Source organism: Mastigoproctus giganteus, chromosome 11 (assembly GCF_048544385.1).
Source record: "Mastigoproctus giganteus isolate SK-2022 chromosome 11, ASM4854438v1, whole genome shotgun sequence".
NCBI lineage: Eukaryota > Metazoa > Arthropoda > Arachnida > Uropygi > Thelyphonidae > Mastigoproctus > Mastigoproctus giganteus.
The window spans coordinates 38,717,666-38,736,901 of record NC_143585.1 but is presented as its reverse complement, the minus strand read 5'-3'; the positions used below and the strand labels follow the sequence as shown (position 1 = coordinate 38,736,901).

Genomic DNA, 19,236 nt, shown 5'->3' with positions numbered 1-19,236 from the left:
CAATCAACCACGCGTTGGCTAAAGGCAAATTTCCACACATTATTCTACAACTGTCTTTCCTCAATTTTAATTTAATCTGGGCAAGAGAAAGAATTCCATCAGCACTGAGCATGCTCAAACCATTCAAGGCCTTATACACCTCAATAAGATCACCTCACAGGTGCCTAAGTCACCAGACACTGTAATTTGCAAACCTTAAGCGTTTCTTCATAAGAGCAACCCTTTGTTCCATTCATTAATCTTGTTGCCCTTCTCTGTACTTGTTCCAGCAGCTCTACATCCTTCCTAAAATGAGACCTCCAGACCTGTATACAGTACTCAAGGTGTGGCCTGACCACTGCATTATACAAGGGGATAATCATTTCCTTATCGCTGCTAGAAAGATTCATGTATATCATTGACAAGATACCGTGAGTTACTCTTGCAGACCATCTGCACTGCTAAGAAAAATTCATATCTGACTGCACAATTACTCCAAGGTCTTTTTCATTCTCTACCGCCGAGTGTAGTACCACATAGTTCATACATTACTCTGGGGTTATGCTACTCATATGCAGTACTATACATTTGTCAATGTAAAACTTTAGCTGCCACCTCTCAGACCATCTGCTCAACTTTTCTAAATCCTGATGCAATGACATACTGTCATTAACAATCCTGCCAACCTTTGCATCATCTGCAAACTTTGACCTGATATATCTTCATCAATATCATTAATAAATACAGAAAACAACAAAGGACCCAACATTGAACCGTGGGGGACTCCACTAATAACATTAATCCACAAAGAGCAGTGTCCATTGATTACCATTCTGTTTTCTCCCACTCAACCTTCCCTTTATCCATAACAGAAATTTTCCAATGCCACACTGCTCCAATTTGTACAGCAGTCTTCCATGTGCAACAGTACCAAAAGCCTTCCTAAGATCCAGTATATGATATCAAAATTATTCTTTGCATCCAGTTCCTTTGATTAGATACCTAATCATAGTATCCAATCAAATTGGTGAGACAAGACTTCCCCGAGATTTCAGAGATGTGGTGTCACACAGATATAAGGAATGCAGAACTGGAATTTGGGGAGTACAATGTCTACAGAAAGGATAGACAGGATAGGAAGGGAGGAGAGGTTATGCTATTAGTTAAGGAATACATAAAATCCAAGGAAGTGAAGCCAGTTGACATTGCTGGACAGTGCAGTGTCGAGTCAGTTTGGTGTGACATAAGCATTGGGATATCAAAATTGAGAGTAGGAGTGTGCTATAGGCCTAATGACTCTGATGAGTATAATAAGAAACTGTACAGGGAACAGGGAAATAGAGTGGGCCAGTAAATCAGAGAGTCTTATAATGGGGGATTTTAATTTCCCAGATATTGACTGGAATTTGGGGGCTGGTCACGTCACACACTAGCAAGGCTTTTGTGGATTTATTGGATGATTGTTTTCTTACATTCAGCATGTTCGGGAGGCAACTAGAGGGAGTAATACTCTTGATTTGATTATCAGTAGTGATTTCTTCATGCATTAAGAATTCTGCAGATAAATGAACCACTAGGTGGCAGTGATCACAGTGTGCTGAAGTGGGATGTTACCTCAAAGAGGTAACTACCAGCAGGGGGTAAAGGGAAGGGTTATTGCTTTTCGTAAAGGCAACTACAGTGGACTGAGACAGTATTTAAATTCTATGCAGTGGGACCAACTGATGATGTTACCAACAGCAAATTCAAAATGGGAAGCATTCAAAGAACTCATCTTGGAATGCTACTAGACTTTACATACCAACTAAGAAATGTTGTTCAAGGTTTAGGCCTAGGTGGATGTCAGATGAACTAATGAGACATATGGTAGAGAAGAAAAATGCATGGGATACATACAAATTAACACGTGACACAGAAGCCTATGATAGATACAAGTTGATCTGTAACCAAGTTACGAAGGAGGTTAGGCAGGCAAAGGCAGATTACGAGAAATCTTTGGCAAGGGATGCAAAGAAAAACAGCAAAGAGTTCTTTACTTATGTAAACTCTAGAAGGAAGGGGATGAATCAGATTGGTCCACTTGATATCGATGGGTCAACTGATGATCCTGCTCAGGTAGCTAACAAACTGAATGAATATTTTGCATCGACATTCACACATGAGGAGTTATTCGGCAAGGGGAATGCCAGAGGTGTATTCAACTCTGGCAGTAAGCTAGAGAATCTTGTAATAACTGAGAGTAAAGTGGAGGAGAAATTGTTGAAGATAAACACAAGAAAGGCACCTGGAGTGGATGGGATCTATCCAGTTATATTAAAGGAGGCAGCAAAGGAAGTAAGCAAACCCTTAGCCATAATTATGAGAGCTTCCTTGGACTCAGGGGAAGTACCCATGGACTGGAGATGTTCAAATGTGACCCCAATTCATAAAGGAGGATCAAAGGGCGACACAAGTAATTATAGACCTGTTAGTTTAACTTCTGTTCCTGGAAAATTAATGGAGGCACTGGTTAAAGAAGCACTGCAGGATCATCTAGACAAGACTTCAGTTATAGCTCAGACACAGCATGGTTTTGTTAAGGGGAAGTCTTGCCTGACCAATTTGATTGGATACTATGATGCAGTCACAAAAGAACTGGATGCAGGGAATAACTTTGATATTATATACTTGGATCTTAGAAAGGCTTTTGATACTGTTGCACATGGAAGATGCACAAATTGGAGCAGTGTGGCATTGCAGGCAAATTGCTGCTATGGATAAAGGGATGGTTGAGGGAGAGAAGACAGAGTGGTAATCAATGGACACTGCTCATTGTGGACTAATGTTATTAGTGGAGTCCCTCAGGGTTCAGTATTGGGTCCATTATTGTTTTCTGTATTTATAAATGATACTGATGATGGTATATCAAGCTTAATGTCCAAGTTTGCAGACGATACGAAGGTTGGCAGGGTTGTCAAGGACACTACGCTACTGCAACAGGATCTGGAAAGGTTGAGCAGATGGGCTGAGAGGTGGCAAATGAAGTTTAACATTGACAAATGTAAATTACTACATATGGGAAACAGCAACCCCAGAGCAACGTATCAACTCTGTCGTACTACACTGACAGTGGTAGAGAATGAAAGGGACCTGGGGGTGGTTGTGCAGGCAGATATGAAGTTCTCTGAGCAGTGTAGATAGGCTGCAAGAGTAGCTCATGGTGTATTGTCGATGATATATAGGAATTTTTCTAGCAGGGATAAGGTGGTGATTATTCCCTTGTATAATGCAACGGTCAGCCACACCTAGAGTACTGTATACAGTTCTGGAGGCCTCATTTCAAGAAGGATATACAGGGTGTTTCAGTTAAACGTTTCAGAACTTCTAAGAGGGATAGGGTACATCCTGACAACTCGAAATCATATAGCAATGTGGGGTCAGAAATGCTTTCCGAAGCGGTGTTGTACACAGAAGCACCATAAAGAAAAGAGACCGTAAGTGAGAAATCGTTTTAATAATACATGAAAAGAAGCAAAAGGTACATGGATTAAAGTAAGTGTTCGAAGTTTCTTCCACGGGCTACAATGCACGCCTCACATCTCCGACGCATGGACATCCGAACATTCTGGAATACTCCAGGCGAATTTCGAATTTCTTCGGCAGCTACTGCGATTCTTGCAACCAGCTCCTCAGCATTGTCAACAGGGGTGTCATAAACTAGCGATTTCATATGACCCCAGAAATAAAAATCAAGACATGATAGGTCGGGTGACCGAGCAGGCCAACGCACGGGCCCACCACGTCCGATCCACTGTTGACCAAATGTGACATCCAGGTAGTTACGAACACCTCCGCTATAATGGGCAGGGGCTCCATCGTGTTGGAACCACATTGTGTGTTGTGTCGATACAGAAATCTGTTCATCTCTCAAACGTTGTGGCAATACTTGCTGCAGAAAGATCAAGTAGATAGGTCCGGTTAGATGACACGGTAATAGGTAAGGTCCGATGAGGTGATCTCCCATAATACCGGCCCATACATTGACCGAAAATCGAATCTGTGCTGCACGACATCGTATTGCATGCGAGTTCCTGACCGCCCAGATATGGTCGTTATGCGTGTTGAAAATTCCTTCCCTTGTGAAGGATGCCTCATTGGAAAACAACACTTCAGCAGGAAAAAGGGGATTTGTAGCACATTTTCCAAGGTACCACTGTGCAAAAGCAATACGAGGTGCATAATCCTCCGGTTGCTGTGTCTGGACACGCTGCACGTGAAACGGATGCATGTCTTGTTCTCGGAGAATCCTCCAGACGCTGCAATGGGAAACCCCGACTGCGTTTGCTAGACTTCGTGTACTCGTTCTTGGATTCCCCTGTACATGCTGCAGCACATTCTGTTCGACGGCTGGAGTCCGTGCTGTTCTTACCCTGTCCCTGTCAACTCTTTCAAATGAACCTCTCTCAGCTAACCTCTGGTGCAGTATTGCAAAGAAATTATGACTGGGAATACGCCTCGTCGGATATCGTTCCGCGTACAAACGCTGTGCGGCTGGCCCACTACAATTTGCAGCCTCGTACGCCAAATGCATATCGGCTAACTCTGTGTTCGTGTAATCATCCATCCTACTAACTTGGCGTTCTTGTGCGAAATTAAGATTCCCTGCACTAAAGCTCAGAATTTTCGATTCTGCCCATTGGTATATGATTTAGAGTTGTCCGGATGTACCCTACCCCTCTTAGAAGTTCTGAAACGTTTAACTGAAACACCCTGTAGAGATGCTGGAACGAGTACAGAGAAGGGCAACAAGATTAGTGAATGGAACAAAGGGGAGCTCTTACGAAGAAAGGCTTAAGTTTTGCAAATTACAGTGTCTGGGACTAGGCACCAGCGAGGTGATCTGATAGAGGTGTATAAAGCCTTGAATGGTTTTAGCATGCTCAATGCTGATGGGATTCTTCCTCTTGCTCAGAATAATCACCTGAGAGGGCATAAATTCAAATTGAGGAAAGACAGATGTAGGATAGACATGAGGAAATTTGCCTTTAGCCAGAGGGTGGAACAGACTTCCATCCCTTGTCGTGGAAGTTGATAGCCTAAATAAGTTTAAGGCTCAGCTGGACAGGTATTTCAAACAAACAGAGGGGTGAAGTGGAAGTGGTTATTTTTTATTTATTTTATTTATTTTTTTTTTTGGCTGATGCTGCATAAGCTTGCTTTCTTGCATCAAATGCCTCTACTAATGCTAAACAAACCCATGCTGTGTCTGAACTATAACTGAAGTCTTGTCTAGATGATCCTGCAGTGCTTCTTTAACTAGTGACTCCATTAATTTCCCCAGAACAGAAGTTAAATTAGCAGGTCTGTAATTACTTGTGTCACCCTTTGGTCCTCCTTTATGAATTGGGGTCACATTTGCACATCTCCAGTTCCAATGATACCTCTCCCGAGTCAAAGGAAGCTCTCATGATTATGGTTAAGGTTTGCTTACTTCCTTTCTGCCTCCTTTAATATAACTGGATAGATCCCATTCACCCAAGGTGCCTTTCTTATGTTTATCTTCAACAATTTCTGCTCCACTTTGCTCTCAGTTATTACAAACTCATTTAGCTCACTGCCAGAGTTTAATACAACTCTGGCATTCCCCTCCCTGAATAACTCCCCATGTGTAAATGTAGATGCAAAATACTCATTCAGTTTGTTAGCTATCTGAATAGGATCATCAACAGTTGAACTATCAATATCAACAACATTCTCCAGATCCTAATTAACAACCTAGTTATCCTAATTAATTGCTTTACAATTCCTTTAGCTTCAAAAGGTAGTTTTTGTGCATATGTCTGCTCTTGTTAGAGACTTAGTAATTTGTAATCTCTTCTTTTCGATCTCTGGCTTAAAATACCTCTATCCCATTCTGATAGAGGGATAGATTATTTTAAGTTAAATTAAGTTCGTCTGTTGCCTGCTATCCTTCTCCCAACTCCACTAATCACTTGGAACTCTCTGACATCCTCTCTTTGAAACTTGACTTTCTTCAGTCCAACTTTCCTAACAGTGAGGTAATTTTAATGTTTACAACTCCAGCTGGCTTCCATTTTATAGTCGCATGATCCAGCTGATCAAGATGCTGAAGTTTTTGCAATTACTAATGACTTTGCACAAATTTTACCTACCAGAATACCAGGCAATCCTAACAGTGAAGCCAAATTCTGATCTTTTTCTCACAAACAACCCTTTCAAGTACACAGTTGAGGTGGGTGGGTGCACCTCAAAGCATAACCTGGTCATGGTTTCTCTCCAACAGAACCTTCCTCTCGTGGCCATTCTCAGCCTTGTGTTGTTTACAATAAATTACAAGAATGCAATATGGGATGATCTGCAAAATTTCTATTCTTCTTTTACTTGGTTGGATTACTGTTTTAAATCTTCTTATGTCAATGTCTGCTCAGATCGTGTCAGTAAAATTATTCTTGTATGAATGAATCGCCATTGTTGTCTTCCAGGTTTTCTTTTAGCTCCTCTTGGGTACCGTTCTGTTATTTTCTTGGTCCATCTGTCATCATGTCTTTGAGCTATGTGTCCTGCCCAAGTGCATTTCAGTTCTTTAGTTTCGATAAAATGTCCCTTATTTGTGTTTGCTGCCTAATCCTGGTTTCTCTTCTTATCTGACAGTCTGACTTCTAATATAATTTGTTCCATTCTTCATTGCAAATATTTTAGATACTTTCCATTCACATTGACTCCTTTCTGCAACAAGTCTAATCTTCTGAAAGCAGTAAACAACTTCAGAGATATTGTCTCCTTGACAAACTCCTTTCTCAATTTTAAATTTGCTACCATCTTTGTCTAGTCTAATAAAGGAGGTAGCTTTCTCATATATTTTCTTCAAAATCATAATGTATGAGATATTTATGCCTTTTCTTTCCAGTGCCCGAAACTTTGCCTTATGCTGTATGGAGTCAAATGTCTTTTCATAATCCACAAATGCCAGGCATAATGGTATTTTATATTCATTTGCTTTCTCCATTAGCTGTGATATTATGTGAAGGTTATCCATAGTTGAGAATCCTGTCATAAAGCCAGTTTGCTCTTTTGGTTGATTCTAATCAATATTTTTTCTAATCTGTTAGTAATATCCATTGTGAAGAACTTATAGATATGGGACAACAAGCTAAGCTAATTGGTCTATAATTTCCAATTTCTGATTTATCTCCTTTCTTATGCAGCAAAATTATGATTGCATTATTCCACTCCTTAGGCAGCACACCTTTCCTAATATATTTTGTGTAGTCTTGCCAGTTTCTGTGTTATCTCTTCCTCCCAATTTTAACAGCTCTACAGTAACTTCATCTTCACTCGGGGCTTCCTGATTCTTCATTTTCTTCAGTGCATGTTCTACCTCATCAGGAAGGATATCGGGTATGTCATATGTATTGCTAATTTGTGATCCATCTTCCCCACTGCTGGCATCATTCCCTCGGTCCTTATATAATTCTTTATAGTAGTCTTCTATTTGAATTATGCCTTCTCTGCTATTTTTAAGTATACCATTGCTATTCTTTGGTTTCATTATCATGCTCGTGTATTTATATTCATGTAACACTGTTCATGTGTATTTCCCCGAAAATTACAATCTACAGAAATTCAAGTCTAATGTCAACTACTATCTAGTATTTTCTTTCATCTTTTCAACCTTCAATGAAAGCACAGTAACAACTACTACAGGTTCCAATACACCTTATGCTTTGGGTTTTTATATTAAAAAAAAAAAAAAAAACACCACTATCTCTATACTAACTCACTGTACCCCTGACATGCAGATATTGGATATCTCAGTGTCAGTTTTCTCCTTGCCAGTTGATACATCTATTATATCAATCCCCTAGCCATTTTTAAGGCAGCAAAGGCTTTGCCTTCATATATTGTACTTAACTGTTGGTATGTATATCTTTGACAATAAACATTTAGTTTATAACCAGGGAATTCAAATATTTAATATGATAAATCTGGTTTTCAAGGCTTTTTCCAAATATTATCATGAACTACTCTGAATGGTGCCTTTAAGCATTTGGATATGGAAACTTATTGGGCATTAGTCACATTCCATTTTTAATCCTCTGCATAAGTAAGTAGTCCAAGGGAAATTGTATGCATTCAAAGACTGTTCTGAACCATCATAGAGAGTGATTCTGTTTTCAAGTGGATCCTGTAATTTTAATATTATAAGTGACTTTGCACTTCAAAATTAGTGAAGGAATGGAAACAAAAATTAATATTACTCCTTGGAAGGCTACTAAAATTATACTACTACTAACTATAAAAGAGCAGCAGCAAACATGCATTAACACTGAAATTGATGAAGTTGTTGGAATACACAACACAAAATATTCATGTCAATTAAAGAAAATGCAAGAAATGGGAACGGGTTGCAGCAAAAGAGTAGGTAAATGCAAAAGAAATAACATGTCAGTTCCAAGAGCAAGTAACTACCTTTCCCATACATGCACTCAAAACAGATTTTCTTGTTCTTATAGAGTTTTGCCAAACAGTGGAAAGGAAGAGAAAAAAAATTTGCAGAATTGTAAGGAGAATGTTGAAGGAAGAGTAGCAGCAAACATGCATTACAGCAGCACCAATATTAGTTTGAAGAAGAATGACAAAGTTTTGCTTAGTGATGGAAGAAAAATCAATCTAAGTGGCAATAACTGCTATAAAAATTTTTTGCAGTTGATTTCCACATGCTTCTCATATAATCAAAACCATGAAGTTCCTACCAATGCACTGGTCTGGATAGCATTTTTCAGCCAACCCTATGGAAAGACTGAACTGCTAAAGCTATAACATACAAAAACACATTTTTCTTAAATGATACCTTCAGCTAGACAGATGTTCAATGAAGTATCATTAAATTTCAAAGATGACCCTGCCCAGCTTCACCAAGCAAAGAATGTTAACTTTTTTGTCATCCAAACATGACAAAACATTACACTGGCTTAGTAATTTGCTGGATTTAAACCCTATAGAAACTATGGACACAATTTAAAAAGGTTAACAAAAAAACTCTGATGAAAAATGAGAGTTAAGAGTACTGCAGTAATAGAGTATGGTATCAGCTTTACCTGGTGTTGTAAAGCTCTTACACATTATCCTAGATATCCAAAAACATATTTTTAGATGAGTGATCAATTTTTTTTTTTTTTTTTGAAAAACTGCCATTATTCTGTTCATATTACATCAGGTTTCTTTTGTTAGAATTTATATTTTCTTCATTCAGTACATCCTAAGAGTATGAATTTCTTAGTGCCCACAGCTTTTTGATCATAAAATTTTAAAGGATAAAATCAAGAACATAAATGAGAGTAGAGATTGATATAAAAAGAATTTCCATGTAGGTGGATTATAACTCATGTAGAAATGGAATATGAACAAACACCTTCAATGCACTATGCTGCTAGAGTGCCAGTTAAAATACACTGTGTGTGAAACTAGAGTATATGCCAATAGGTATAGAAGGCTGAAGTGTTCATTGTGCAAGATGCCAACCTACATGAAATGAAGAAAGAAAAGAAAAGTAGAAAAATAAGAAAGTTTAAATATATAACTCATTATGTTAAATAAATTGAACATGAAGCAAAATAAACTAAGACAAACTCAAAAAGCCAAATGAAAACCAGTAAATCAATGATGACAAAAAAATCAATAATCAGATTCCTGGGAAAGTTGCATGATTATCCATCATAACACAGTGTTACTCAAATTCTTCATATAACATTGAAATCTGAAAAAAAAATTAAGTTTAACCACAATCCCATATATAACATTAAAACAGCAAAACTTTCAACACAATTGAATAAATGGTGCTTATCTTAAAATAAATTTATATAATAAAGCATTATTTCTATAGTCACAACAACCATAAAATGAATTTAACTTGAAGTATAAGGTTAAATTAAAAAAATTAAAATGAAAATTATATTTCAAAATAAACAAAAATTTGTAGTTTAGAAATTGTAATGCTAAACTAGAATCCAGAGCTTAAAATCAGAACAAAATGCATACACCTAAGAAAACTAACTTGTTACAAAAGGTGCTGATTTAATCATCTATACTGTGCACCATACTCTCATTTCAATAAAAAGCTAGTTCAAAGATTCAGTGGAGACTTCCATTAAATCAGTTATGGACACTACCCGTCAAAACCAGGTTGTAGCACAAACAGGGTACCTATGTCTTCCAAGTACATAGCAACTTGCTGCACGTCAAGATTGTAAAAAGAAGCTATCCAAAACACTATTCTTATAACTGGTATGGGGGAAAGGTGTCTGTGCTATCAAGGCAATTTTATGAGACTACCTGTAGCTATCAGAAGCATCCAACTCATTTCATTATTAGCAATGCTAGTCTGCATATCAGATTGAATTTAAATGTTGAGAATTCTTTCTGTACCTCGGGTTCAGAACCCGTCGCAAGGAAAGCCTCACTGTTGCAAATGGCCTATTTATACTGCTGTCTCTCATACAGTGTCTCAAAAAAGATGTGCACATATTTTAGGAAATAAAATTAGACATCAAAAACTATTATTACTGGGTGTGCAGAAATAATAGTGTGTGACATATGGTGAACTAGCGCAGATGATCAAGTTGTCCATCTTTTGCTTCTAGGCACTATTAATACCAGTAAACAACTGAATGGCAGGTATTCTCCATCCTTGCAGATTTTCATGATCATACAAACTGCTGCAATACCATATCAGAATTTTTCTCAATTGCTGACAAATAAGACTTCCCAAACCTTGCACAGTAAATGTCTCAAATTTATTACAAAATTCTTGAAATTGTTCTTCATGGTTTGTGAAAAATTCATCTGCACTATTTGAACTTCACATTCATTCTCAGATTTCCAGTACCACTTTAAAACTGTTTCATGTTGTTCAAATTTGAAACTCTAGATACCACACTTTGCATTATGGGTATCATTTCACTTTAACTTTTGTTATCTTAAATTAAATTTTAGTTTTCAAAAGACTTGTCTTTTTGTGCTAAACCCTCAGTTAAAAAAAAAACCTTACCATTTATAATTTGATGACGAGGAGTTATATTTTCTTTATCCAGCCACACTGCAGCAGCCATTACTTGCCAATTTTTCAGTATGTCTAAAAATAAATTACACAAACCAATGATATAAAATCCAAGTGACATATAGTTAATCATTCCAAGCAGCACTAAAAAATAAAAAAATTTTTTTTGTTCATACTGTAACATAGCCACATAGGATTCAAGGAGTTTACAAGATAGAAAATACAAGGGTGTTACTGTATTTAGGCAATCGCATCAGCCTGACCCACATTCAACTCAGACAGATGTATTACTGTGCCCCCATGCTGACCACTCAGTTATACAAAAATATCTTCAAAATTCAACGTGTGAACTATATTTTAAAATATGGTTTTCCTATATTCAGATAATTTTCCTATTAAGTATAATATTCCCTATTTTACTTATAATCACTCATTATCCAGTAACCTATGCTCATTCAATATTCATAGTGATATTATGCTGTTTAGCTGCTTTGGCAGTTATAGAAGATTCTTATTGTATTCTGAAGAAATGGCAATAAGCTTCAAGACAACAACTATGAGGGTGTGCTCATCACATCCTCAGTTGCATTTGCAGATAAAGGAACCACTAGTTGGCAGTGATCAGTGTACTGATGTGGGATTTACTTAAAGATTTAATTACCATCAGGGGTAAAGGAAAGAGTTTTTGCTTCCGTAAAGGTGAGTACAGTGGTCTCAGACAGTTTTTAAATTCTGTACAGTGGAATAAACTGACGATGTTACTAATAGTAAATTCTAAGTGGGAAGCATTCAAGGAATTAATCGTGGATGCTACTAAAAGTTTCATACCTATTAAGAAATATTGTTCAAGGTTTAGGCCTAAATGGTTATCAAATGAACTAATGAGACTCGTAACAGAGAAGAAAAATGCATGGGAGGCATATAATTTATCAAACGACTCAGAAGCCTATGGCAGATATAAGCTAGTCTGTAATCAGGTCACAAAGGAGGTTAGGCGGGCAAAGGCAGATTACGAGAAATCCTTGGCAAAAGATGCTAAGAAAAACAGCAAGGATTTCTTTATATAAACTCTAAAAGGAAGGGGATGAATCTGATTGGTCCACTTGACATTGATGGTTCAACTGTTGATGATCCTGCTCAGATAGCAAACAAACTGAATGAGTATTTTGTATCTACATTCACACATGAGGAATTATTAAGGTTTGAAAATGGCAGAAGGTTATCAAATTGTAGCAGGATACTTAATGATTTTGTAATAATTTCTCCTCCACTTTGCTTAATGAAAGCAAAGTGGAGGAGAAATTGTTGAAGTTGAACATAAGAAAAGCACCTGGGGTGGATGGGATCTATCCAGTTATATTAAAGGAGGCGGCAAAGCAACTAAGCAAACCCTTAGCCATAATTATGAGAGCATCCTTGGACTCAGGGGAGGTTCCCACGGACTGGAGATGTGCAAATGTATCCCCAGTTCACAAAGGGGAATCGAAGGGTGGCACGAGTAATTACAGACCAGTTAGTTTAACTTCTGTTCCGGGTAAAATAATGGAGTCACTGGTTAAAGATGCATTGCAGGATCATCTAGACAAGACTGCAGCAATAGTTCAGACACAGCATGGGTTTGTTAAGGGAAAGTCTTGTCTGACAAATTTGATAGGATATTATGATGTGGTCACAAAGGAACTGGATGCAAAAAATAATTTTGATATATATTTGGATTTCAGGAAAGCTTTTGACACTGTTGCGCATGGAAGACTATTGTACAAATTGGAGCAGAATGGTATTAAGGGTAAGTTGCTACAATGGATAAAAGGATGGTTAAGTGGGAGAAGACAGAGGGTGGTAATCAATGGGTGCTGCTCTTCTTGGACTAATGTTATTAGTGGAGTCCCACAGGGTTCGGTGTTAGGTCCACTGTTGTTTTGTATATTTATCAATGATATTGATGAAGGTATATCAGGCTTAATGTCGAAGTTTGCAGATCATACAAAGGTTGGCAGGGTTGTTAATGACAGTTATGGCAGTTTGCTACTGCAACAGGATCTAGATAATTTGGGCAGATGGGCTAAGAAGTGGAAACTGAAGTTTAACCTTGACAAATGCAAAGTACTGCATATGGGTAGAAGTAACCCCAGAGAAACGTACCAACTGTGTGGTACTACACTTAAGGTAGTAGAAAATGAAAAAGACCTGGGAGTAATTGTGCAGTCAGATATGAAGTTTTCTGAGCAATGCAGACAGGCTGCCAGATCAGGTCATGGGGTTTTGTCAATGATATATAGGAATTTTGCTAGCAGGGAACAGGAGGTGATTGTCCCTCTGTATAAGGCAATGGTCAGGCCACGCCTTGAGTACTGCGTACAGGTCTGGAGGCCTCATTTTAGGAAGGATGTAGATTTACTTGAGCGTGTACAGAGAAGGGCAACAAGATTGGTGAGGGGAATGAAGGGATCCTCTTACCAAGAGAGGCTTAAGTTCTGCAAATTGCAGTGGCTGGAGACTAGGCACCTGCGCGGTGATCTGATTGAGGTGTATAAGGCCTTGAATGGGTTGAGCACGCTGAATTCTAATGGAATCCTTCCACTTGTTCAGATTACGAAACTAAGGGGGCCTAAATTCAAATTAAGAAAAGACAGATGTAGAATAGATGTGCGGAAATTTGCCTTTAGCCAGCGGATGGTTAATTGCTGGAACAAACTTCCATCTGTCGTTTCCACAACGATAGGTTGTGGAAACGACAGTTGATAGGTTGAATAAATTTAAGGAGGAATTGGACAGGCATTTGGAGGGAATGGTGTTTTTTTTTTTTTTTTTTGGCTAATGCTGCACTTGCTTTCTTGCATCACATGCCACTACTACATCACATTGTGAATATATGTAGGGCAACCCAAAAACAGTTTGTTTTGGTAGCATGATAATGTGCAATAAACTGTTCACAAACACTGCATTTCACATTACGAAAGGATTTACAATTCAACGTGGTCTCCTTCTGCCAGTTACTAAGAAACAATCAGTACATAACCTTGAAACTACATGCCAAATCCATTTTAAACAGAATTTAATCCACTGAGACTCCCACTCCTCTGCACCACAATGGAACTGTAAATTGCAGAATTAAATAAAAATACATTTCAATAATCCCTAAATACCAGATATAACAAGCTGAACTACAAAGTTCTTATCCAGATAAAGACCTGAACATAAATAATCTTTATCTAGGTAACGGTTACATGGTTTAGACTATCGCAGCATATGACCAGCTTCTAAACTCTGGCCAATGATGAGATTTAAGAGTGTGTTGAAATACTATACACTTTCGTTGGTAGAGTGCCTTCATCTGAGGAGTTAGGACTCCAGTGTGCCAAACCTAATTCAAAGAATTATTGAAATTTTATTCAATAATTCTTTGAATTAGGTTTGACACAGTTTGAATTATGCACCATTCTTTAAGTGGAAAAATCTCTAGAGACAGATGTCAGTATATTTTCTTAGTGTGTTCTTCATTTAATCTAAAAAAAAATTAGATGAAATGGATGATTGTTATTTGCATCAGCATGTTAGGGGAATGTACTAGGGGAAAAAATATTCTAGACCTGACCATCTCCCATAAACCAGATGACATCAGAGGGCTGAGAGTACAGGAACCATTGGAAGTAATCACAAAGTTCTAAGCTAGATGATGAAAGAGAAAGACAGCAATTGTTAAAGGCAAAGCAAAGGTTTTCAATCTCAAGAAAGGAGATTATGACAACTTAAGGTGCTGTACGACCTATATCAACTGGAGTAATAGTTCATAAAGTGTTTTCGGTCAAACAGCATCAGGAATTTCCCCCATCTCTGGGTAGTATACATTGTCGTGTGATACAGTACACTGTAGATTTAAAACTGTATGGATATTGTGATGTGTAATGTTTTGTACCGTTGTTCATCTAGCCTTTTAGCCGTTGGGCTCCTAATGGGATCCGCCATTGCCCACACTTGGTCCCGTGGAAGGAGACCAGGTACACCCAGTATAGTTATATTTACTCTGGCAGGTCCTGCCACCTAATTTCTTAAGATTTCAGTGGCAGGTCCTGCCACCTTAAAAAAAAAAAAAAAGAAAAAAGGCATACACATGCCCCACTGTAGGGAAGAAAATGGGGTGGCAAGGAGGTGGGGAGATAACAGACTTCCCCCATCCAGGAAGTAGGAAGAAAGAACCTTGCAAGAGTGCACTGGTGTGGGGAGGCCAATGGCCTTGGCAGCAAGCTGCAGCAATAGTCATGTCCAGAGGTCACAGCCACTGATGTCAGGTTCAGGAGATGTGTAGAGTCAAGTCTGACTTGATGATCACTGGTGTCTTCTGCCGCAGAGGGATCTTGAGACAGGTGAGCTGTGGACTGTGTCAATTCCGTGTCCGGTCCTGGTCCTGTTGCAGAAGGTCCTTAGTGTGGTTGGCTCAATCTTTCCATTTGAATGTTTCTGTTCAGTTAGGTTGAGTTGTTTCAGTCAATTACTGGCTTTAGTTGTGATGTCCAGAGTACGGCCAATCATCCTACCCTCATGGTCTGTTGCAACACAGTTTAGTTTGGTACTGTTCTTTATATTTTGCAGTATTGTAATATATGGGTTTAAACAGATCAATAAAAATATTTGGTTTTTTATTATGATTATATTTATATATGCAAGGTTTTTTTTCTTTTTGGATTCTGGTATCTTTAAAGGGGGACTAGCAACAGCTTAGCACCTCGGACTCTATGAAGTGTAAGTATGGTCCTGCACTTGGTGAATAGCAACCCCAAAATAATTTGCACATTTGATGGATTTGAACTAAAAATAGAAGATATGAATTTAGTAGTTACTATATAGCTGACATGAAATTCTCTGAATAGTGTAGACAATTGGCAAGGAGGGCCCAACAGTGTACTATCAATTATTTGTTAATGGAGATAGGCCATAATAAAACAGTATAAAAAAAAAAGAGAGAGGGACACACATCAAGCTACTTGAAATAGTCCAAAGACAAGCTGTGTACCTAGTAAGATTAGCAAAAAAAAGCATCCATATAAGGAAAGACTTCAAATACGATGGGAATCCAATAAATTATCTACCTAAGGTACCAAAGTGTCAGTTATATTTCAATGATTTATCATGTTCCTACATATCTCAACTTGAATCACACTAATTTTGATCCCACTATGTTTTTAGGCTGTGCTGCTGTAACAGAAAGAAGACAACTGTATCAAATTATAGATTTGCTGAAATTGGAGCATCGTTCAATCAACAAGTTTCTCACAAAAGAAGGAAATCAGCCAAAAGCCATTCATGAAAGGATGGTGGCTGCATATGGCAACAGTGCACCCTTCAACAGTACAGGGCAAAATACTGGTCAGAACAATTCAAGTGGGGTAGAGTCCATCGAAGATGATCCACGTCGAGGAAGGCCTGTGACAGCAACCACTCCAGAAATATGCTGTGTAAGCCCTTGTGCTGAATGACAAAAATTTAAAGGTGTCCTAAATCTCTATGGAATATGACATATCTGAGGGAACAGTTATAACCATCCTCCATGAACATTTGGGGGTGACTAAGGTCAGTGCACTTGGCCTGTTACAACGTAAGATAGTGCATCGACGAAGACACAGGATACTAGAGCTGGAAAAGGAATTAGAAAATGTAAATTGGAATATCATCGGTTTGGCTGAAACAAGAAGAAGAAATGAATCGCTTATAAGTTTATCAAGTGGAAATCTGCTGTACACCAATGGAAACAGTGAAGGTGAAGTTGGCTTTCTGGTCCATAAAGATAAAAAAAATTTTGGAATTCAAAAGTACATCACCAAGGGTGTCAAGACTACTACCAGGATTTCTAAGAGGTATAAGCTAAAGGTTATAATGATTTATGCACCAACATCGAGCCATGATGATGAAGAGGTTGAAGAAATGTACGCCGAAATTGAGTCTTCTAGATGAACAGAAAACTCACTACACTATCATTATGGGGTTTAGTCTCACTTGCCTAATCGTACATGCCCTAATGAACACTTGCCATAATCATAACCTGCCATAATTCCAATGGTTGGGGGGTGGGTTATGCTACTGTCAGTTGCCACAAGCAAGTATATAATTCCATACCTTCAATCCTTTTCACTCTAATGACCCTTTACAGGGGATTGATGAGCAAGTGGAGTAATGCCCCTGGTACACAGCCAGAAACAGCAGTTACTACAGTTTATAGGAAAATATTAAACAAAGCACCAGATTCTGAAGATATAGAAGTTGCTTCTGCTATGCCTGGCTATGAAAACATACAATCAATGCTTCATAGAGCTTCAGCTAAATCTTATCCTTGTCTTCTGGATTCATTATCAAAACTGATCATCCCAGATGAATATAAGAAATTGAAAGGTGAAGGATTTTTGCTATTTGAAAATGGTGAGGAAGAAAAGATTCTTGGTTTCGGAATTGCGCAGTTCCTTCAGATTCTCTGCAAAAATCCAGGAAATGCTATTTACATGGATGGAACATTTAAAGTTATTCCTCAATTATTTTGCCAACTGCATACTCTTCATGCCATGCATAGAGGCCAAATGTTTCCATTTCTTTTTATTCTTCTTCCAGATAAGTCAAAATCAACTTACAATCGTATGTTCCGATTAATTCAACAGAAAGCATTGCAAATCGAGCCAATGTTTCAACCAAGAAAATTCCACACACACAACAGAATTATGATTAGGCCATAGAGCATATACTTTTAGGGCAAGTGGGAAATAGGGCTTAAGCTATTAGGCCATATGAATTAGGGCAAGTGGGGTAATGCCGTGGTATGACAACTCATTTTATCACAACCGGATCTCTTCACAATAACTTGCCAATTCCTTCCTTATTCTTCAAAGGAAATGTAAAACGAATTTTACTATATTTCTGAAATGCATTTCATTTGGTTTGAAATGGACTACAGATTAAAAAAAAAACTGAACGTACCCAACCGTGTTCATCTTCTGAATCCTAAACTCATAATTCACTTTCTATTGAGCACCTAGCTCTGTTATATACTATATAATTCACTTTCATGCTTATAAAGTTTGAGTAAAACGAACTACAGGAACGTCTATTACGAAAAAGCTTAAAAACAGCTACTATCCTCGTGGATATATCTTATTTTTATTTTATAATGTTGGCTCACTCGCATTATGAAGTAAAGCTGAACATTTCAGAACTGGGCTCTCTTCACTAACGCGAATTTAATATTTTAAGCTTGAGAACGTCGGAACAGCACTTTACAGCTGGTCAACACTTTACAGCCAGTCATAGAAGCAAACATTTTAAAAACTGGTGTGAGCTTTATAATCGTGCCAGAACTTGAAGCAAATAAATGTATTTAAAAATAATAATAATAAAAGAAAAAAAAAGGCACATTCATTCCTATCACTAAACTGTTAAAATACATAACCGTTATTCATGTCACTAAAAACTAAACAGAAATTGATCTTTTCTTTCAGTTAAGATTGGGAAAAAATCCACTAATACAAAACCGACCTTCCTACCACCTCAATATTCTAACAACTTACCAACGTATAAAACGATACTAAAAATCTCGATAAAATTATAGAATGCAAATAAAAAATATTGCAATCACTCTACCTACTCTTCCGACATTTAATAAACACTACTAAATTCTCAGAGGTTCCGAAATTCGCGCGACACCAAAAAAACACCAATAAGGTGCTTATGATTGTAGCATCACGTGGTACAAATTCACCTATCATAGACATTTAGTAGTTTTGTATACACGTGTATATAACTCTGTAAAAAACTGAAAATATTACCTTAATACTTAAATAACCGAACAAGGTTTTTCTTTCTGAAAAGTTTATCCGATTTATGTAGCGAAACTACAAATTCTGTTTCCCCCGCAGAGATTTACGAACGGTTTCCTTTACTTAGTTTGGATTCCCCTCTTACTAGGGTCGACCCCAGAATTAATTCCCACACCCGTTTCCGGCGAGAGAGAGAATTAATATTGGGAAATCATCAAGGAGAAGTGCTTGCCTAAGTTGAGGCCCTTTGTTAGGATTCGCAGCCGCTTTCAATCTACAGATTGGATGCATCGTACTCGCTTCACCCCTGATTCCTCGAAACCTTTCGATTCAGGCACCCCCCCCCTCCACCCACTTCCGAAGTGGTATGGCAGTTCTGCAGTTCATGCAAATAGTACATACTAA

At 37.9% G+C, this 19,236-nt stretch overlaps 1 protein-coding gene across 3 annotated transcripts in view; it reads right to left on the bottom strand.

Moving 5' to 3' along the window:
* The window catches only part of LOC150077923 (uncharacterized), a 56,405-nt gene extending 37,711 nt beyond the window's left edge, over positions 1-18,694 (bottom strand). Inside the window, exons 1-2 of one of the 3 annotated variants that reach the window (XM_090385117.1) lie at positions 18,583-18,694; positions 11,027-11,110 (exon numbers count right to left, since the gene is read on the bottom strand). In XM_090385117.1, the coding sequence (XP_090241243.1) occupies positions 11,027-11,087 (61 nt within the window). In that variant the 5' untranslated portion in view covers positions 11,088-11,110; positions 18,583-18,694. Of the gene's footprint in view, positions 1-11,026; positions 11,111-17,995; positions 18,090-18,197; positions 18,322-18,582 lie in introns of those variants that run through there. The other 2 variants (XM_090385118.1, XM_090385116.1) reach the window with 2 other exon arrangements.
* Between the last annotated feature and the right edge of the window lie 542 nt (positions 18,695-19,236).